The 20,736-nt window shown below is 33.7% G+C and overlaps 1 protein-coding gene and 3 long non-coding RNA genes across 10 annotated transcripts; 1 reads left to right on the top strand and 3 right to left on the bottom strand.

The window, feature by feature from the left end:
* Positions 1-1,044: 1,044 nt before the first annotated feature.
* Positions 1,045-17,249, top strand: LOC135171142 (short-chain dehydrogenase/reductase family 16C member 6-like). Of its 2 annotated transcripts, XM_064137495.1 has the most exons (7): positions 1,045-1,457; positions 10,707-10,894; positions 12,117-12,479; positions 12,865-12,979; positions 14,503-14,587; positions 15,516-15,626; positions 15,714-17,249. In XM_064137495.1, exons 2-7 carry the CDS (start codon positions 10,709-10,711, stop codon positions 15,784-15,786), a joined length of 933 nt encoding a protein of 310 aa, XP_063993565.1. In that variant the 5' UTR covers positions 1,045-1,457; positions 10,707-10,708; the 3' UTR covers positions 15,787-17,249. The 2 variants fall into 2 exon arrangements, with proteins under 2 accessions (XP_063993565.1, XP_063993566.1); XM_064137496.1 differs by lacking the exon at positions 1,045-1,457 and having other exon boundaries at positions 10,689-10,894.
* LOC135171145 (uncharacterized) lies at positions 7,377-12,121 on the bottom strand. Its single transcript, XR_010300496.1, has 3 exons — positions 11,000-12,121; positions 10,118-10,907; positions 7,377-8,909 (listed from the first exon to the last, which is right to left on the bottom strand). It is a non-coding gene; the product is annotated as an uncharacterized LOC135171145 (long non-coding RNA).
* Positions 12,853-15,631, bottom strand: LOC135171146 (uncharacterized). The gene is made up of 3 exons (XR_010300497.1): positions 15,493-15,631; positions 14,488-14,606; positions 12,853-12,993 (listed from the first exon to the last, which is right to left on the bottom strand). It is a non-coding gene; the product is annotated as an uncharacterized LOC135171146 (long non-coding RNA).
* LOC135171143 (uncharacterized) lies at positions 16,345-19,609 on the bottom strand. Of its 6 annotated transcripts, none has more exons than XR_010300492.1 (3): positions 19,430-19,609; positions 19,207-19,336; positions 16,345-16,482 (listed from the first exon to the last, which is right to left on the bottom strand). It is a non-coding gene; the product is annotated as an uncharacterized LOC135171143 (long non-coding RNA). The 6 variants fall into 6 exon arrangements; XR_010300490.1 differs by having other exon boundaries at positions 19,207-19,377; XR_010300493.1 differs by lacking the exon at positions 16,345-16,482 and adding an exon at positions 19,020-19,038 and having other exon boundaries at positions 19,207-19,377.
* Positions 19,610-20,736: the final 1,127 nt, after the last annotated feature.

Below are 20,736 nucleotides of genomic sequence, written 5' to 3' on the forward strand. Positions count from 1 at the left end.
GGTGGATAAACCCCATGTGTGAAAAGATAGAGAGTTAAACACGAATTTATTGATTCTCAAATGAAATTATATTAGTTGTTTATGGAAAATTAGATAATTTTGAAATTACACTCTCTAACTGGGGTGCGATATGAGAGAGTTAATTTTGGGATAGAAATTCTCGATGTGAGGACACTTTAAGGTTCGAAAAATGCGATTTTTATATTCTGGTGGTGTGGACACACCAGAAAGAGATGTTTTTTATGAAAATTTTAATGCAAATTTTGAACAAAATCATTAGCTCTTGGTTATGAAAAAAATATGGTAAAATCTGTTTCTTTTAAGTATTAAATTTATTGAAACCTCTTGAGGTAAAATTTTTCAGGATTTCTGGGAAAAATTTCGAGGAATTTATGGAAAATTTTAACGAATTCATGGAAAATTTCTGGGACTTTACGAGGGATTTCTAGGAATTTCGGATTTTTTTAGAATTCCCGGAACATTTCTGAAAATTTATAGAAGTTTTCTGAGAATTTCGAGAACGTTTGTAAGGATTTCCGGAAAATTCATTGTAATTTTTGGAAAATTTATAAAAATCTCTGGGAAATTGCTTGGAATTTCTGCGATTTTATAAACAATATGTGGGAATCTTTGGGAAATCCCTTGGAATTTCTTGGAATTTAGAGAAAATTTCTAAAGCTTTTTGGAGAAATTTCACACATGTTCGTAAAAATTCTCCTATAAGTGTTCTCACTATAAATGAATTAAGTTCCCTCACTATAAATGAATTAATTAATTAAAAAATGTCTGAAATTTCCATTGAAAAATCTGCTTTAAATTCTTGTCACAAAAATACTTAATTGCCAAAATGCCATTTTTCTCTCAGTGTACCCACCAGTCTAGTGACATTCGAACGAATGCAAATAGTTTGCAAAAAAAATTTAAAGTCCATCCGCACATCTGATATTCACCGTGACTTACGACACATCTCACATCCTTCCAAGATAACCAGTCAAGACGATCATTGACCTTGACTGGAGGCAGCTCTCCGGGAGAGTGTTGGCTGTCAGTCGGGCGAGTCAGTACTGGTCCAAAGCTGTTTCCTTCTGTCATCCAGTCAAGTTCAGGTGGTCTCCTAAGCACTTGCCTATGGAATCAGGTGGGATCGACGTTGTGGTGAGCTTGATCGCTGTTTACGCCGGTTAAAATCAGGAACGATAGGCCTGTGCTGTCCAGTGATTCAACTGACTGGAGAGTAATTCATTGAACTCCGAAGTAATCGAGTAGATCACTCCATTTTTCTAGCCTCACATTTTTTTTCGTGTCTTGTGCGGAGCTGATGTGCTGTGAATTCTACGATTTTCGAATGATTATTTGCAAATGGAGGATTGTTAATGTGATTAGTGGTGATACGTGAGGTGTAGCTTTGTGTACTTTTGTTATTTTCACCGGAGACTAGTGACACTATTGGATTTGAGGTAAACAAACGAAATTAGACGGGAATAATTGCGTTGCAAAGTGATGAAACGAGATGAGTTGACGAGGTCGAGATTTCTGATTTTTGAGTTGAGTTTTTGGGCGATAAGTCGGAATCTAAGGGAGATAGCGAATTTTTTGTTATTACATTTAATGTAGATATTGATTTTCTCCACAAAAAAGGTTCTCATCAAAATTTTTCTATCTGCGATAGATCTCGAGATATTCGCCAAAAACTGGAGAACAAGAAAAAGTTCTTGATGTTGTTTTATCGATTTGCCATTGTTGATTGGAAGATTATCAGTTGATTTGCGAAAACAAATTTATTGTTGATTCTGGTGATTGAAGAGAAAAGTCGGACGTAACGCGAGGATTTCACCGGTTGTTTTAGGAAATGATTTCATTTTATTCCATGAAAATTAATCTATTTATCCTATTTAATTAATTTGGATAATTTATGATTCGCGAATTGATTTAAGATGTCGAATTGAATTTCATCGATATCAGGAACAACGTCGCAATATGATTCGTTAGATATTTTTTTTTATTTATATTGTTCTGCTATTTTGTATTTTTTATATTGTTTATTTTGTTTTTTTTTTTCATTTTATAAAAAAAAGAAATTCATTGAAACGTTTTCAGATTGCGGTAAAATAAATCAAATAAATTCGAATAATAATAATTTGACTGGAATATGATCAATTAATTTGCAAAAACAAATCAACTATTGACATTCCGTTGCGCATAAATTATTCAATGACTTCCACTATCGTAATTATTTATTCATGCGATAGAAAAGTCTCGTTTAATACGAAGATTCCCCGGATTTCCTTAGGAAATGATTTAACTTTGTTTATTGAAAATTAATATTTCCATCGTACCGACTTAATTTATTTAATTTAATTAATTTATTAATCAGTCACATATTTTTATTTACATTTAATGCGATTGTGTTGATATTTTTCCTTTAGTTTTGTTGGTATTATTGAAATAATTTCAGTTTTTCAAAAATTGTTATTCTATTTTATTTCATTTTGCGTAAAAAACAGTCGATTTAATGGAAAATATTTTTGAAATTTTTGTTGAATAAATCTGGTAATTTGGATATATTGAACAATGGGAAATTAAACTTAACTAAATATTATTATAATTATAATTTATTCCTGTGAACGTTATTATTTAATTTGCCAAAACAAATTGAATGTCGACAGTCCGCTCTTCAAAATTTACCCCATAACTTCCATTCGTATAATTGTTTATTGATTTAATAGAAAAGTCGCGTACGACGCAGCGATTCCCAATAATATTTGCGTGTGTGTGGTAGGCAACGCTCGTGAAATTGAAAACAAATAGAGAATCTGCAAACTCGTGTTTAAATTCGTCGAAAACAAAAGAAAATGAATTAAAAAAAAAATAAAATAAGAAAAAAAGGAATTCAATGAGATGAAAAAATTTGACTGAAAAATTCAAAAAATTCGATGGAAAATTTTGTAGATGAGGGATCCGGGTAAAATGGGACATACGGGCAAATGTCGTCTGTTGTTACGATTTGATAGAAAAGTCGCGGATGACGCAGGGGTAGACAACTCTGGTGAAAGTGAAAACAAATAGAGAATCCGCAAACTCATGTTTAAATTTGTCGAAAACCAACAAAAAATTGAAATAAAAAAGAAGAATATAATTTTAAAAATTAAATTTAATGATTTAAAAATAAATGAGATGGGGGCACATGACACGAAACCTTCACACATCCGTTGAAATCGTGTATATGTTGTGCATGCGAAATTATACGGATGCGCCTTGAAATAATAAAGGGAATGTTGCACTTGTGAGATATAAAGTTTATTGTACCAAGTTCGTATTGTGGACAATAGATTAGAAGAGACTCCTTGTTCCTTCGAATGTTCGAATGTAACAAACTCAAAACTCGCTTTACAAACCCATTCAGGGTCTCGCCTACTTCTTCTGGCAAGAGGGACCCATATTAAGGTTAAATTTTCTTATTATTTGGTTGTATAAACCGATCCAAACTGAAGTAGTTAATAATTAGGTTATGGTATTACCAGACCCTTTGTTTCAAACGGGACTTTATGGCGTGGCCTGAGTGAAGGACACATGCAGCCAACATTTCTTTTACAATATGTCCTAGGAGATGAGCTTTGGAATTTTATACAATTTAATAACTATTGCTTCAAATGCCACGATACTGAATATATAAAATAATCGCGTGCACACATACAGGTTCCCAACAGTCGAGAAGAGAGCGTCGACACAGGGGTAATCCAGGCTCGTGAAATTAACACAAATAGAGGATCCGCGAATTCGTGTTTAAATTGATCGAACGCAAAAAAAAATTTTAATGAACTTGACGAATAAAATTAAAAAAAAATGAAATCAATGAGATGAGAAAATTTGACATGAAAATGCGGGCACCATCTCTCCTTTTGTGAAGATTTAATAGAAAAGTCGTGGATTACGCAGGGGTGGCCAACGCTCATGAGATTGAAAACAAATAAAGAATTTACGAACTCGTTTATAAATTTATCGAAAACAAAAAAAAACTCGAATAAAATTCGAAAGTAAATTTCAAAAGGTTGAAATCAATGAGATGAGAAAATTTGACAGTTTGGACTGCTCCAGGATACAACGATAAGAATCTGTTTTCGGTTCCGATCAATCGATCCCAGGAACCACTTTTTTAAATCTCATTTATTATTTGGAATTTTTTCCATGATGAATCCATTTTTTTAAAATTTTTTTTTGTGATCAATCTACTCCTGAAAAAAAAAACAAAAATAAATTTTTGTAAAAAATGCGTCGTGACAAAGTTGTGTGCAAAGCTCAAGGGTGATTCATTTGAAAATCTAATGACACTGCGATTGCCAATTTCATGCGATTTAATGGAATTTTTTCAGTCATTTCGCGATGTCAATTGATTTCAAATTTGTGATTGTACATAGTCCATGAAAGGGAGGGAATTAATTAAGAGATCTCTTGCAATTGTTATTTCATGACATCGCACAAATGAGTTGAAAATAGTATATTGTGCTTCTAGGGAAAAAAGTATTTTCTGACTCATGTGATTACCAATCACATTTTTTTCTCTCTACAATTACAATTTTTATTTAAAAAAAAATACATAGCAACGTTGTGAACAAATACTTTAAACAAATAAAAAAAGAGACCAAAACTTGTGGAAGTCAGTCAATTTGGGACATTTACTTTTGTTAATTGTTTTAGGGAGTCGGGAGTCGGTTTTCAGGGTCTTGACAGTATAAGTGGGAGTTTTGTCGAAGTAATTAAATGAAAACATCATTTTTAGGTTAAAAAACAAGGTACGTCAGGGTTCATCGTGAATTATTCACATTAGACTTGTCATACGTAAGAAGTTTTTGTTGAATTTTCATTCGGAAATCGTAGGAACGATAATTGTTAGAGGAAAAACTTTACTATTACCAATAAATCAATTTATGCCAGCATCGCTGGCATTACTGGGATTACTACGGGATCAGACGAGTGAAAAAGTGAACAACGTGACAGCACAGAGATGAATAGTTTTTATCGGAATTCCAACATTTATAATTATTCAATATATTCAATAAAAAATTCAACTTGAAATCGTGTAAACTTCTTTTCTCTTGCTGTCCTTGTTTCTTTGGAGAAATAAAATTATTGAGTGGGTGTTTCATGTCATGTGACTAATAAATATTTAGAAAATTTGAAAAGGCAAATTTAATAACTTTTTTCATAATTATTGAAAGAGAAGGACTTTTGCATCTGCCTCGAGTATAGCAAAATGCGATTGTCGGTAATTTTACGGAACTGTCATGAAATTTTTACTGAAAGTTCCGTAATTTTTGGTTGAATCGAATGAGAAAGATTACGATATTGACGTGTCAAATTTGCCCGTCGATTCCGTAATCGATGAGCGAACTGCGAGTTCGTAATTTTTACGGAATATTTCTCGCCGTATAATCTTAATTAATTAATCTTAAAATTTATCTTTTTATGGAATAAACATATCAGGGGAAAATGGAGTTATGATATTATTCTTGTTATGTCATCGTAATTTGTAATGAGGGGAAGAATAATGCACCTGAGTTGCACCTGCTGGTGCACTACTATTGTCTTTTATCAAATGAAGACTTTACATTCACATCAGTCAATTTAATTGATTTATCTGAAGACACTAAAAGCAATCGCAGTTAAACATTTCTCTTTAAAGGATTAAGAAGCTATTTTAAAAGATCTGTTATCATCGCATCTCCTCATCATTTCAAATTAATTATTAGAATTTAATGCTGATTTGTATGAAGGACTGATATTTTTCAAATCAGAGCTGTTGTTCTCATTGTATCAATCACTTTCCACTTTTTCCTTTAAATTAGTTGTAGCTTTCAATTACTCATGGCAATTTAATTCTAATTTAGATAGAGATTGATTTCTTTGAAGATATTCACTCCTTCGTAATTAAAATGAAGCCCCCAAGGAAGTAAATAATTCTGGAGCGAATTCTTCTGTAATATAAAGAAACAACGAATATCTTCATATAAATTAGAATTAAATTCTCATAAGCAATTAAAAGGTTCCTCTAAGTTAATTGAAACAGTGGAACCTAATTCATATAATAAAAACAACATTTCTGACTGCGAAAAGGGAGCACATGATCCATCATGTAATCATCACTATCATTAATCTGATCATCATGTGACCATCATCAATTCTCACTAAAATATTAATTCTACAAATTTCTATTTATACTTTCGACCAGCAATAAATTTTGGATAAATATCAAACCTTTAGAAGGAGAAACGTAGAATCCACACCTTTTTGGATCAAATATTGTTGTAAAAATTAGTCTTGGGAGGTTAAGTTTCGTGATAAACCCACTTTCGTCCCTCATTTCACCCCCCGGAGGTCTAATTTAAACATAAAATTGTTTTCCCTTCACTTAAACAATCGTATGACATCACTTGAACACAATAAAACCCTCAAAGATCGTTCCCCAGAACTGGAGAAAATTGATTTTTCTGAATGTGACATTTGATCCTATCCATTAAAATCTACAAATTTCCCCAGTCACGTCAGCCACTCTTCTAATCACAAAATTACGCAAACCCGGAAGAAGGCAACAGCTGTATCAGAATGATATTACACAATTGAATGAAAGTGTGAGGGTGAAAGATCCGACTATTGGGGAACATTGTCCGGAGTAAATGTATAAATATGTATATACTTTTTACAACGTTTGGCATTTCATGCTCTACTAATATCGTGAAGAATCGAATAAAAGCTTGTTACGTCAGTTTGTCTTTTCTGGTAGCAGAGATTGTTGTGCTGGGGTGATACTGGTCAACATAAACTGCAGATCATTCAATGATCCATAAATTAATTGCTGCAGAGGTTTACAATGAACTGCAGTGAAATTCAATTTGGAAGGGGCTCATAATTTTATTCAGTACCTTTGATAGTGCCTCATAAACTGGAACATTTCAGATTGAATTATGAAGCTATAAAAATTAGTTTTGCAACATTATACAGGTGAGGGGGAGGGGGGTGAATGTAAACATAAAATTATTTTTACTTAAAGTTGATGAAGTGATATCTGAATATTGGGGTGGGAGAACAAATTTGTTTGGCTGTAAATTGATTTGTTAAATTAGTTAAATGTGGAGATAACTTTGTATACTAATGTGAGACTAGAACAATAACGCACTTTTACGACTAATTGGTGGTGATAATTAATTAGATGGTGGTCATTATGTGATGGATCATGTGGTCCTCTTTTTGCAGTCAGAGATGATGTTTTTAATTTATGAATTACGTTTCGCTGAAGGATTCCTTTGTTTTATATAGTCCAAGAAAATAGGGCTTGTTAGGTCGTATGTGGAGAATAATTATTTAGACGATCGTTGAAGATCTTTTGGGTTTCTTAAAAAATATTTAGCCATCTCCCTATTTCTAGACATATTGTTTTATTTCTTGGGAACTTACAAATAGTCGTAAATTCTTCCAATTTAGTTCAGAAAACCCTTGTCAATAACTTCATATAAAAAATTGTTATCCAGGAAAATTTATTCACAGGACATGTTGTGAAAAATCAATTGTGTGAGGGTAAAATTGTTTTTTATGAAAATTTAGTCGTAGGAGACGTTGTCAAAAATCAGTTTCTCTCCCTGGATCTGTGTATAATATAATAATAATAATCTCTGTGATAAAAAAGGTAATTTAAGCAACTACTGTAATTAGATTACATAGACAGGTCCAATACCAGTACAGCAGGCTCTTCAGTTATTCAAAAGAGAATCTTAAACGACAAAGTGTGAAAGAGAAATGAAAATGAAGAGGATAATTCCGAATTAGTTAATCCACAATTAGATTCTAATTTTTATAAAACTTTTTTGAAATCATTAATTGAATATTCCTTAACTATTATTAATTATCAGAGCAAACCATCATCATCTTGGAGCCTCCTTGTGTCGAGTAGGTATCATTAATGATTCCAAATGTCCTTGAGCTGCAGAATCACAAGATTATGATCATATTCTATGGAACTGCCAACAGTGCACTGAGAAAAAAATCTAGTTTTGCCAATTAAATATTCCTCTGACAAGAATTGAAAGTGAATTTTATGATGGAAATTTCAGGCATTTATTTGTCCAAAATGAATATCTTTGCCAAAAATATTTTTTTTTCGCAGTGCACTGAGAGAAAAATCTAATTTTGTCAATTAAATATTCTTCTCTTTAATTTAAGTGGATTTTATAATGGAAATTTCGGGTATTTGTTTGTCCAAAATTAATATCATTGTCAAAAATATATTTTTCTCTCAATCTACATATTTTTCAAATAAATTTTTCAAGACATAAATTATATCGCAGATGCTGGCCACCACTTGTTGCCCTTTTATCCCAAAAATTATCGTCTGTCAATCGCATAAGGTCCCTCAGCCATTGCGATGTGACGAAATTTCACATTTTGTTTTCACATCCACATCTTAACCTTTTTTATCAGCACCGTCGTAGGTGTAATAGCTGTGATCTAACGAAATTATGTGATTTATAAAATGCGTTAAACCCGTTGAACAGGATTCCTTTGCTCGCCCGTTAAAATTTTTGTCGAGCGAACGAGTCATTAGTTTATCGAAAATTTCCAGAGGTCATCCGATAATTCCAGATTGAATATGTAAATCTCAAGGTCCGGTGACACGAGGAGATGGCCTGAGATGATTTTGGGAGAAACATCTGACGTCAGGTGCCAACGACCCGACAAAAACTACTTTCGTCATTTTTTTTCAACGACTGACGTGTAAAGAAGTCTCGTTTATGGTTTCGCTCTGACCTCCGCTTTTATAAGATGAATGAATAAATCGGCAAATCAAATCGCCTGCGTTGGGCTCATTATATCGACGAGATTAAACTTGAAAAAAATCCGGTTTAAGGTTATGACATTCTCTGAAAAAAAATCGTGCGATGTAAAACCGCCCGGATTAATTCTTCCGAGAGTCTATTGTTGTATTTCGATGGAAATAATTAGCAGTTGTTTATTGGGAAAACCAAATAGGATTGACTGAAGTAGAGGCTCAGTTCTGAGGATTTGAGTGACACTAGTGTCATCGTAGTACCTCTCCCCAGAAGAGGCAGGACGCCCCACGCAATGCTGAGGTGTCTGCCCTTCAGCGACTCAACAATTCCGCATTTTCGTTACTGAGGCGTGGAAAGCGCTTCCTACCCGACTGGTTTGAGGACGATAGGTTAAATATTATAAGACGGGACTCCACCGAGATACATTACAGCTCCTAGGAGTATAGGTGCTTACCTACCTTCCGCTAAACGCGATCTACTATGTCTCTAACGGAGACTGTCGTAACTTCGGAGTGACATGAGAGTTGGGCGATAGCAATACAAAGATATCAACCATAAGTCTCCATTTTTCAGGTTGCTCAAATTTCAGCATATTTACTACCTCTGACAAAGAAAATCGTCCATAAAAACGTTTTGCTTAGGTTCTATTGTCCATGGTTGTGTTCATCCAAAGAAGAAATCATACGATGACAAAACTTATTTACCAAAAAACATTTTATAATATTAAAGCATTATTCATTTTTTAGTATGTCGATTAAGATTCCCACCTCCCCCTTCACGCGCCCATTTGCCCACCTACCATAGGCCTTCGTACCGAAAAAGAGATTATGGCATGAGGAGGATGGGGTCATAATCTACTATTACTCAGTAACAGTCCCACTGTCAGAGGGACTGTTTAGTTAAAAATGGAGGTGTAGTCCTCTGCGTCACCGAAATACTTTTTTTCCATTGAAAGTAAATAATATTAGGATGAGCAGAAAGGAAGATATGAGGATCCTTCATTTAAAATTAAGGAGATTAGGAAGTTGTTAGACGAAACCCTACTACCAGGATCGGTTCCACCATTATTTTTTTAACTTTTTAACAGAATAATCGAATGATTTCTTGATTCACGGTTTCAAAGAAACTCTGAAAATGAGAATTCTCTGTAGTAAGATAGGGATTAAAAATTATTTGCAATTAAAAACGGGCAGACACCAGGATTGAGCCTCTACTTCAGTCAATCCTCTTTGGGGAAAACTGAAGACATGAGGGGCTGCTTATTATTACTGAACTCAGAGAATTATTATTTAACTTACCGAATGTTGAGAATTAATGATGTTTATTGTAGATTCAAGACGGTGGACTGGAGTCTTAAGTAAATTTGTTTAACTTTCCGAAGATGGACAAAAAGATTAGAAAAAATTTTCAACCGAAAGTAATTCTACAATAAACCCTCGTTATTTCTTCTATAAAATAAAATTGATTGAATATCCATTATCCCTTTTATTTATTAGATATTGAGTTAAAATCAATCAAGCAAGTAATTTATACGGATAAGAAAATTCAGTAAAAAAATGACTCATCATAAGTTCTATGTTTTTGCTACTTCGCAATATTCACTTTCGCAAATTAAAGAAACTGTCATCACATCCTTTCATCCCTTGCATTATTGAAATATGCAAATACTTCATTAAAAAATCGCCGATGTCATCTTTCCCGGACAATCAGAATTTTATAATCAACAAAAAAAATGTCTTCTCTATTTATCCCATCGTCTGCAGAGTCATTAATTACAATTCTGAAGTCATTGAGTGTGTTAGTTACCATATTTTTTATATTATGAGATATATTTTATCTTGTCATAAATGGGCATTTATGTGGTTGTAGCGAATTACATTTTTACAGTTATGATGCCATTACGCGATGCTGTGCTCGTCAACTCAAGATTGCGAGGACCTTCATCAACAACGTGGCTCTATCTCTTCGCCGAGTTCTTCCTGGGAGCGGTCTTCTCGGCGGCGTTAGCACTTCTAGGAGTTGTGAGGACGATCTTGCCGAAACCACCCAGGAACTTGAGTGGAGATGTTGTTTTGGTAAAACGATTCTCTTTTTTCAAAATAAAACAAATAATTCGAAGAGAATTAGAATTAGAGAGAACAAAAATCCGCTATTTGTCATGCCATAAAGTCGATGCTCACATCAAATTTTAACTTGCTATCTCCATTTTTTATTGAATTACAGAGTATAAAAGCCTGAAAATATGAAAAATGATGTGGCTCACTGAGACAAGTATTTTGAGAATAAATTTGAAAATCCTTGTAGCAGTTTTTAAAATATTGAAGAGAAACGAAAGTTCCAAAAGTTGCTATATCTCAGGAACTAGGTTAATAATAGCTATCACAATTTGGAAATTCAGATTTTTAGCTGCAATATCACCTATCACGACACTCAAAAGAACTTTATCTCACTATTCTCAATCCTACTCCAAAATAAAACGATTAAGTTCTAAGAATGTATTTCCCCAAAACTAACAGCTACGTAAAAATTCACGATACTACACTTGTCTCTGAGTCCGACCACTCACTCTGGACGAACCGAAGGCTTGAGACACTCTCGAATGTTCTCTCGAGTAAACCACATCGGATTATCAACCCAGCTAGACTCATATGGAGTCTTTCACTAAAACGCATATGTTAAAAACTGAATATAGATCGTGTCGTATAATTAAATAGTGGGAGATATTTATTTCCTACATTTTGTCTATTGGTTTGTCCACGTATTGGGCTGTGTTGGAATATTTGAGTACAGTTCTTTCATTGTCCTACAAAAATCACTCGACACCTCTTTTACTTTCTGGGAAACAGCTCTACTAAGGGACTAATTTACGATCGGTCGTACTCCGCTTTCGAGACGGTTTAATCCTAAACGTATGGACTGTGTTCCTTTGAGTCATAAAACTGTTTTTCTTTTCCCTGAGAGAGTTTTCCCTTTGATATAGTTTTTAGTCTCTGGACAACGGTCTTCTAGTTAAGACGTGCCTTCCTCGTGCTAATAAAGAATATTCTAGAAAGTATTTTCACTGTGTCTCTTGTATAATTTGTTCACTTACACCCATAGGCTGTTTAGGTTATAAACATAGTCCTCGGTGATGGTTACAATGGGTCGCTTGTTCGAGCTAATGTCAAAATATTCCACAAAATATTCTACACAAAATATTTGACAAAATATTCCACACGATCTTAATAAATCCCAAAACAATGATGTTACTCCACCATTAATTAATCAAAGTACATTCGGAAACACTTATGCTTCCAGATAACAGGTGTAACCTCGCCCCTGGGTAAATGCATGGCCGAGGCATTCGCTCGAGTCGGTTGTACCATTGTATGCGTAGACAGTGGCCTCGAATCTGTGAGAAAAACCGCCGACGAAGTGGTATCCCAGTATCCAGTGATCGAGGGCGTTGGGCCAGCTCACAGGAAACAGGATGCAACTGTTGTGCTGGGTAAAAGGGTATGGGCATACGAGTGCGACCTGGGAAATAGAAATGAAATAAGAGAAGTTGCTGAGCGAGTGATGAGCGATATTGGTAGAGTCGATGCACTCATCACGTGCATTGGCCACCCTGGACTCGACATCTTCGACACTGTCAGCACGACCCTGATGAGTTACTACTGGGTGAGACATGGAAAATGCGTTGGGCACATTTTTCGGTTGAACAGCATTTTAGAAATTTTTATAAGTAGGGGGAAGGTGGGGTATAATGGACCAGTGGGGTATAATGGACTTTTCAAACCGACATTTTGTAGTACTCAGTTCACTCCCCAAATATTTTCAACAAATAAATATTTCTTCGCAGTAAATGGATATTTGCAAAAATATTTTTTCTCTCTTTTCTTTCTGATTTTGACGAAGTGTACCGATCCCTCCCGATCTCGTTTCTGATCGTATTCCGATTTTGGGTCACTCGTCTCGATTTATCCCTTCGCTACCGAAATAATTACAAAAAGTTAAGTATTCTACTTTACGCCCCCCTCCCCTAATTAAATTTCCTTTTCATCAGACGGTCGTGGCATTCCTTCCTTTCATGCTGCAACAGGAAAGAGCTCACGTTGTCGGTGTTACGCCGACGACTTCTACTGAGGACGCTTACAGGGGGACTCGTGCTGCCATTGCAGGTGAATTTCCAACTCTGTGATTAAATAGACAACGGCTTAATAATGACGTTTGAATTCACTCTCATGATGACGGTCTCAAGGTTAGGGGACAATTATCTTCCGTGTTACGATGTCATTATAGAGAACTGCAGTCAAAGGCAAATTCGGTCGTGAAGTGGTAAACTAGGATAAGTGCAGAAATCCGAATTTTTCAGGAGAGCTGAAAAACGGTTTGCAGCATTGTAAGGAGGATTTTCAAGCATCTAATGATGGATATTTATTTATTGCTTTAGTATTTGTTAATAACGATGGCACCAAGACTTTGTACTAGATTTGACGCCTAATTCACGCACTTATCCTCACTGTCATGATTGGCAACAAAAGATAAGTCAACTTATCTTCCTTGGCAATAAAAATGGAAAGCAGCAAGTCGTGTAAAAATAGTAAGATAAGTCAACTTATCCTTTCTCCGCAACTCAACCTCCGAGGATATGTCAACTTATCTTCATTTGCGCTGTCATAATGTCACTTATCCTCCTCATTTTTGTTCGATGCTGGCACCAAAAATTGATTTTCAGCTAAATCCTTTTGTGAGGACCTCCGGAACAATGTTATGCTTCAATTTAAACAAAAAACCCATTTTCAAAAAAAATGCACTTATCCTAGTTTACCACTTCACGACCGAATTAGTTCGGCGGAAAATATATGTGTTCCGCTCAAAAATTTCGAGATAATTCACATTAGTGAAGGAGAAGATACGATATTATCGATTTATCGAATTTCGAGAATCGATTGATTTAGAATCGATTTATGAAAATAATCGATCCATTATACTAAAAGAGAAAATGCGGTATTATCGAATTATCGCATTTCGAGAATCGATTATGTTCGAATCGATTTATGAACATAATCGATTTTCACTATACTGAAAGAGAAAATGTGGTATTATCGACTTATCGCATTTCGAGAATCGATTTATCAAAATAATCGATTCACTATCCTAAAAGAGAAAATGTGATATTATCGAATTATCGCATTTCGAGAATCGAGATCGAAAACATTATCAAAAGATTGTGCTTTAATATGGACCGTTTTGCATAAACTTTTTGGTGAGACTGTCGCACGACCACAACCTTAAACTGCAGGTCCGGCGCAACAATCTGACTTATCTTCAGAGTCAAAATTACAGTTCGATTATTTTGTACCGTGAAATGGCAATGTTGAAAATCACAAATTGTCAGGCTTTACATAAGATCAGCATTGAGGGCATAAAAATTCGTTTTTCAAAAAAAATGAATTATTTAAGGCCCGGTTGGAAAGGATCACGTGATTGGAAATCGTCATGATAAATAAATTGTTAAAATAGGGGTTTTATTAGTATCAAACATTATCAACCTACGTAAACAATAAACGAAATGCGGTAACTGGGTTTGATAACGATTGAATAATTATTTTGCCTGCGATCTGTAATAGCAATTTGAGATTATGATAATTTCACCCAGGTCTTAATTATATTGAATCATATTTACACTTTTTTGTTTCAGGACTGATGGAGAGTCTGGGTCAGGAGTTTAGCGGTCGCAGCGGTCAAATAAATTTCATCACAGTCGCACCAAAGGCTGATCCGAGGTGACAATAGTCCCCGATTCTATCCGCGAATTTTTCAAATTTTTTTTTCTCAAATTAAAAGTAAATCTAAAAGTAAATAATTTCCTGAGGGGCTCAAGGACGATTATTTCAAAATATCGTTCTCTAAAAAATTATTACTTATTTTGAGTAATTTTTAATATTAATAGTCTTACTCTATAATGCACAGAACCCTGGTAATTAGAAAACTAGAAAACTTTTCTTGAGGGGGTGATTAACTGTGACATATTGAGAATGGAAATCATTTTATAATCAACACGTGGAAAACAATTGTAAAATATTGTTCTCTAAAATTTTTAAAAATATTTTTAGAAATTTTTTAATTACCATAGTTTTATCGTAACATCTCTGGACTCCTGGGGATTAGAAAAATTTAATTGAACTGGTTACGAACTGTCTTTTATTGCGAGAAAAGGGGAGAGGTGGCCAAATTCATGTTGGGATCTGGTGGACTGTAAAAGGACAGTTGATCACCACGTCAATTAAATTTTTCTAATTTCTAGAATTCTGGACATTTAACGTTAAGATTCAGATAATTTAAAAAATTCTAAAATATTTAATAATTGTCGAGAGAACAATATTTTAAGATAATGGTCCATGAAGCCCTCTTTCACCGCGAAATTAGGCATTAACGCCCTGGCATTTGTTGCAATTATCTTAACATATAAATTAAAAACGTCGGATTTTATATTTTTAATTTTTAAAAACGTTTTTTCATGACATTTTCATTTTTTCTATACATCTCTGCTTGATGCAGGACTGCACGAAATTGCAAATAAAATAAAAAAACAAAAACTGCGAAATGTAAAGTGAGGATAGTGTAAATATCCTACCTCTGGGGCTCTAGCACTTTAAACAAATAAAGTAAAAAACTCTTCACTAATTACCTGTTGTCTTTCACTCATGACAGATTATTGAGGCACAGTGAAGAGCAAGTCGCCAATGACGTTGTGGAGGCGGTGCGGAGGGACCAGTGTTGTCTATCAGCCAATTGGTGGTCGACAATTCTATACCGAATTAGGTACGTAAATAAATAAACGACCGAGCAAATGAAAAAATTTCAAGAATTTTCCTGCTGTTACCAACATCATTATTATTTTTTTTACAGTTGTGCAATTCATGGAGTCATAACGCACATCACGCGATGGCTGTACACGCAAGGATGTGACGAGCCCTTCTGAAGAGTCATTTTCTATTGTTATTTCATTGAATTGTAAATCTCTCTCTCATTGTCATATTGAAAAAAAATGATTTCATCAAAATGTGAAAAAAAATTATTTCGCTGTGAATTTCGTGTGAAAAAAAAGACAAAAAAAAGTAAAAAAAAAATTAATTATAATAATATTATTAATTAGTAGTTAATAACGGTCTGATAAATTATATTTCTATTTGTTTGTATTACAACAATATTTATCAATTCAACAATCACAATTTTATTATTTTTAGTAAAAGTAGAATACAACATTTTACGAAAAGAAATTAATTTTTACTTCGAAAATTAATTTGTAATTTTTCAAGGACACTTTTTAATCGCAGATGGAGTGAGGTAATGGTTATTTGGATTGTACATCTCAGGGGTCAAGGAACAGGACGTCATAATGACCACTATCTGAGCGTCCGGTGAACAAAAGTCTAGCTGTTTCCCGGTTGCCATTGACACGATTGTGAAAAACTTGTTTTATGTCATACTCGCTGACTCTACGGTAAATTGAGAGATTTAATCTGTAGAGTTTTGTTGCAACAGTGCACTCTAGTTCACTTGCATAGACACCCTCGTTTTTCATGAAATCTAGGTAGTCCTGGGGATTTGATATATTCCATTCTGCTGTAACGAACGGCGCGTGCTCTCGCCAATGGTCCACTATATGATGTACAACCTGTAGAGAACATGAGTTTCATGTGAGATTTGTTTACGCAGAAAGAAAATTCTCCTTTTGTAAAAAGGACATACACCTCAAATCTCGAATCGAATCGAACATATCGAAATTCCGTAACACTTATTCGTGATTGGTAGATACATTCACAACGGCAAAATTTGAATTTCACAAGTACACAAGTATCAAGTAAATCAAGTCAAAGGATGAGTTAATTAGTAGAAAATAAAAACTTTGTTAGAAAATGGAAATGAAACAAGTTACTCATCAAATGTAAATATCTATATCTTATCGAAACTCCTGTATTTTCCAAGTCGTCTTACAGCTTCAAGACATTTAAAATTTTGCATGTTGCCTACAAGTGGGAAATAGATCAGCTGTGAATATATCAGCAATTTTTAAAGATCCATGTTTACGAAATGATGACGTGTTCAACGTCATACGCGATTACTTCAGGATCATTTTGGTATAATTATTTTGAATTTAAATATTACATTGACTTTTTATATCCCTATAATTCAACTGCTCTACTCATACAGTAGTTAAAATAAGGTGCGCTCACCGCAAATGTGACTTAAATAAAAAATATCACAACAATTAAGATTAACCAAATCGCGCGCGGTGGCGCGCGACTATGTCTCGTATTATTAAAAGGGCCAGGGGTTTTAGAATTGTTTTGATTTTCATTTCGATGATTTTCGATGGAACATGACTGGAGCCACATAAATGCTGGAATTTGTGGAATAAAAATATTATATATTATATAAAAACGGAGTTATGATATTATCTTTGTTATGGAATTGTGATTTTGAAGAAACTTAACACATCAGTCTATTTAATTAACTTACCTGAAGATACTAAATCTAAAATCAGTCCAACATTTCTCGTGGAATGATTAAGAGATTAATTTAAAGGATTTTTTATCATCGCACCTTCTAATCAGTTCAAATTAATTATTATAATTAAATGCTGACTTGTATAAAGGACTCATCTTTTTGAAATGAGAGCTGTTGTTCTCCTTGAACGAATCTCTTTCCTCTTTTTTCATTAAATTATAAGTAGCTTTTAATTGCTTATTGGAATTTAATTATAATTTAGATAGAGATAGATTTACTTGAAGATATTCATTCCTTCGTAATTAAAATAAAACCCCCAGGAAAGAATTATTCTTTAATATAGGAAAAAACGAATGTCTTGATATAAATTATAATTGAATTGTCATAAGCAATTAAAAGCTACTTATAATTTAATGAAAACAGTGGAACCTAATTTATACAGTAGAAACATCATCTCTGATTGCCAAAAGAGGACATGACCCATCATATAATGATCATGTGACCATCTAAAACCCTCGTTTTAGACATTTCTATAAGAAATATGCACAGTAAATTAATTCTGTTCTTCTGTGGTACTTTTAAACAGTAACAAAAATAATTGTTCTGTGACATTTTTATTCCATAACATATCTTCTAAAATATAACGATCACGCGTTCAATTGGAAAAATAAAAAAATTGAGTCAATGACTAGTATTATATCACAAATATATCACTAATAATTATTATCTTCACAACTATTAGCAAGCAATAAATTATTATTGTGATCATTACTGTGATTTTGTAACGCTAATCACGCAGAAGGTGCGCATTATTCCTCTAGAAATCATTTACATATATATATATATATTAATACATATATATATTAATATATACAGAGTATTCCATTTGAAACAATCGACCTGAATATCTTCTGCGGGGACCAAGAGACAGGAAATGTTTTAAGAAATTCCTTGTGGATGAGCTCATGAGTTCACAAGTTCTTAACAATGCCACCGTCGACGTGCAACACGTGCAGGAACCTCCACACACATTTGCGCTATTTTTTATCCTTTTGTTCAACGCAAGGGATCCCAGCGGACTTCACCTCCACGTGCATCCGGTGTCCCACTGAGAAAGTCTCATTCTTCAGTTTCATTTGACACACACAAGTCATTTTCGTCGCATTTTTGGTGTAAAACGAATGATGCGATTTCTGAAAACAACTCATCAGAGCGAACAACTTTTACTGCCTTAAAAAATGCGATTGCCATTTTAAGGAAAGCTCTCCATCCTCGGAGCTTGCAAGCACGACCTTGAAAGCTGAAAAAAGTGCATACATCAAATGTCCCAAAGCATTTCCTGTCACTTTCCCCCTCAGGACATAACTATCAATTGTCTCAAATGATGTACCATATTCACATAAAATATGTACATATCATATCTTATATTATGTACCATCCTCCTCATATATATAACACTACCCACATTTAATCTTCAATGTACGAGAAATCTGGTGACAACAGTCCATGACATTGAAAATAATCTCGTTCTCCTTCTCTCAAAATTCGATTTAAATTAAAAAAAAAATCATTTCATCTCCAAAAAATTATTTTTTCCACACTAACCAGTGCTCGAAGCGAGTGATGCTCCTCCTCGGTTCCCCAGAGTACGAAGCTGACGGCCCGAAACATGCAGTTCCCATCGCCATATATTTTATGCACGTTGAACGTGCCTTCCGGAGACCTTAGACGAGCCGTACCTGATAAGATCACTCAGAAAAGAAATTTCCATTTTTCCCCTGTGCCTCCCCTACCACGTGTTACTCCCACGCAAAACTCACCCCCTCCCCCCTCCTCTCTCCCGATCACCCCACCCCTGACACAACAAATAATTAATATTTCAAATGCTAACCTGTCTCCCCTTCTCCCGGCAATCAGAGGTCTCCAATAATCCCTGGAATGACAGTTGTCTCGAGGATCAAAGGGCACCACATCAGAATATCCTGGACATTTATGTTTTATTCTCGGTAACAGTTGAATCCCTGTTGCAGGAAGTAATTAAATATTTTCCATTCTCCTGTCACTGAAACAACAATTCTCTTTGAAATGAAAAAAAAAAACGACGTATTATTTACCATCTTCCGGTGACGTTGACGGTGAAATATGTGCACCAGATGTGGGGTAAATAAATAATTTTAATTATTTCACTGATGAATTGGTCAAAAATTATGAATTTTTATGTTGTCACGAATTCTGAGTAAGTGAAGTGTCATTGGGTGACGTTGTGGGTTTGATCGATCATCGATGAAAATCGAATAACGTGACATCATATATTTTTCAATTTTCATTGGCTCGATTTGGCGCGATAATTTGAAGTGGTTACTGGATCATTTGGCCGAGTTTATATGCAGTTTTTTAATTTATTTATTTATCTATTAATTGATTTTTGTGGCTTAAGTAGTGAGAGATATGTCAATGGTTTTGTTAATAGAAAAAAAAGTCAAAATATTTTTTATTCATTTTCATATATTTCATATAATTATATAAAATATATGATTATATAAATATTAATGTATAATGATATAATGTGATGATATAATGAATTATATAATGTGATGATATAATGAATTATATATATGTTAATATATAATGATATATATTATAATATATCAAATATATTATATAATTATATTAAATATATTATTACAGTTATAATTACTTTATCTATGAAATCATAAAAAGTTATAACATTAACATATATTATATGCCATTTCTACCCGCGAATTTTGAATTATTTCAAAATGCGTAATATCAACGTCACATAAAATTTAAGAAAACGTCGGAAAATAACGAAATGACAGGACAATGAAGCGATTAATCAGTTCACTGGGGTTTTTATTTTGATAAAATCCTCGTTAGACGTTTATCAGCTGATATTCGATTCAAAGTTTCCCCCTAAATCATTTCAATGGGGTCGCACTCCTACTAGTGACATCAATAGGACTCAACAGTGGTGGGGGTGACTGGACCCAACCCTTAGAAGCTTCATTAAGTTTAAGACAAGTTCAGGTCTAATCAGTTTATCGAAAACTGATTGATTAAATTTTGTATTGAAAATTGAAGTTTGCAAGTCGAATTCAGTTTAAATAAATGTGTTAATGTGCTTTCTTAAGCACTTGTGATATTGATTTAGTATTGAATTGTTTACTAATTATAATAATATCTAATATTATCTAATAATAATATCTAATATTATCTAATAATAATATCTAATATTATCTAATAATAATATCTAATAATATCTAATAATTATATAATATCTAATAATAATAATAATAATTTGAACCAATTAACTTCGATGAAATCCTCATTAAAGGTCTAGCACTTGACATTCATTTCAAATTTTCCCGCTAAATCATTTCAATGGCGTCACTCTCCTGCT

The sequence above is a fragment of the Diachasmimorpha longicaudata genome, chromosome 18 (genome assembly GCF_034640455.1).
Source record: "Diachasmimorpha longicaudata isolate KC_UGA_2023 chromosome 18, iyDiaLong2, whole genome shotgun sequence".
Lineage (NCBI taxonomy): Eukaryota > Metazoa > Arthropoda > Insecta > Hymenoptera > Braconidae > Diachasmimorpha > Diachasmimorpha longicaudata.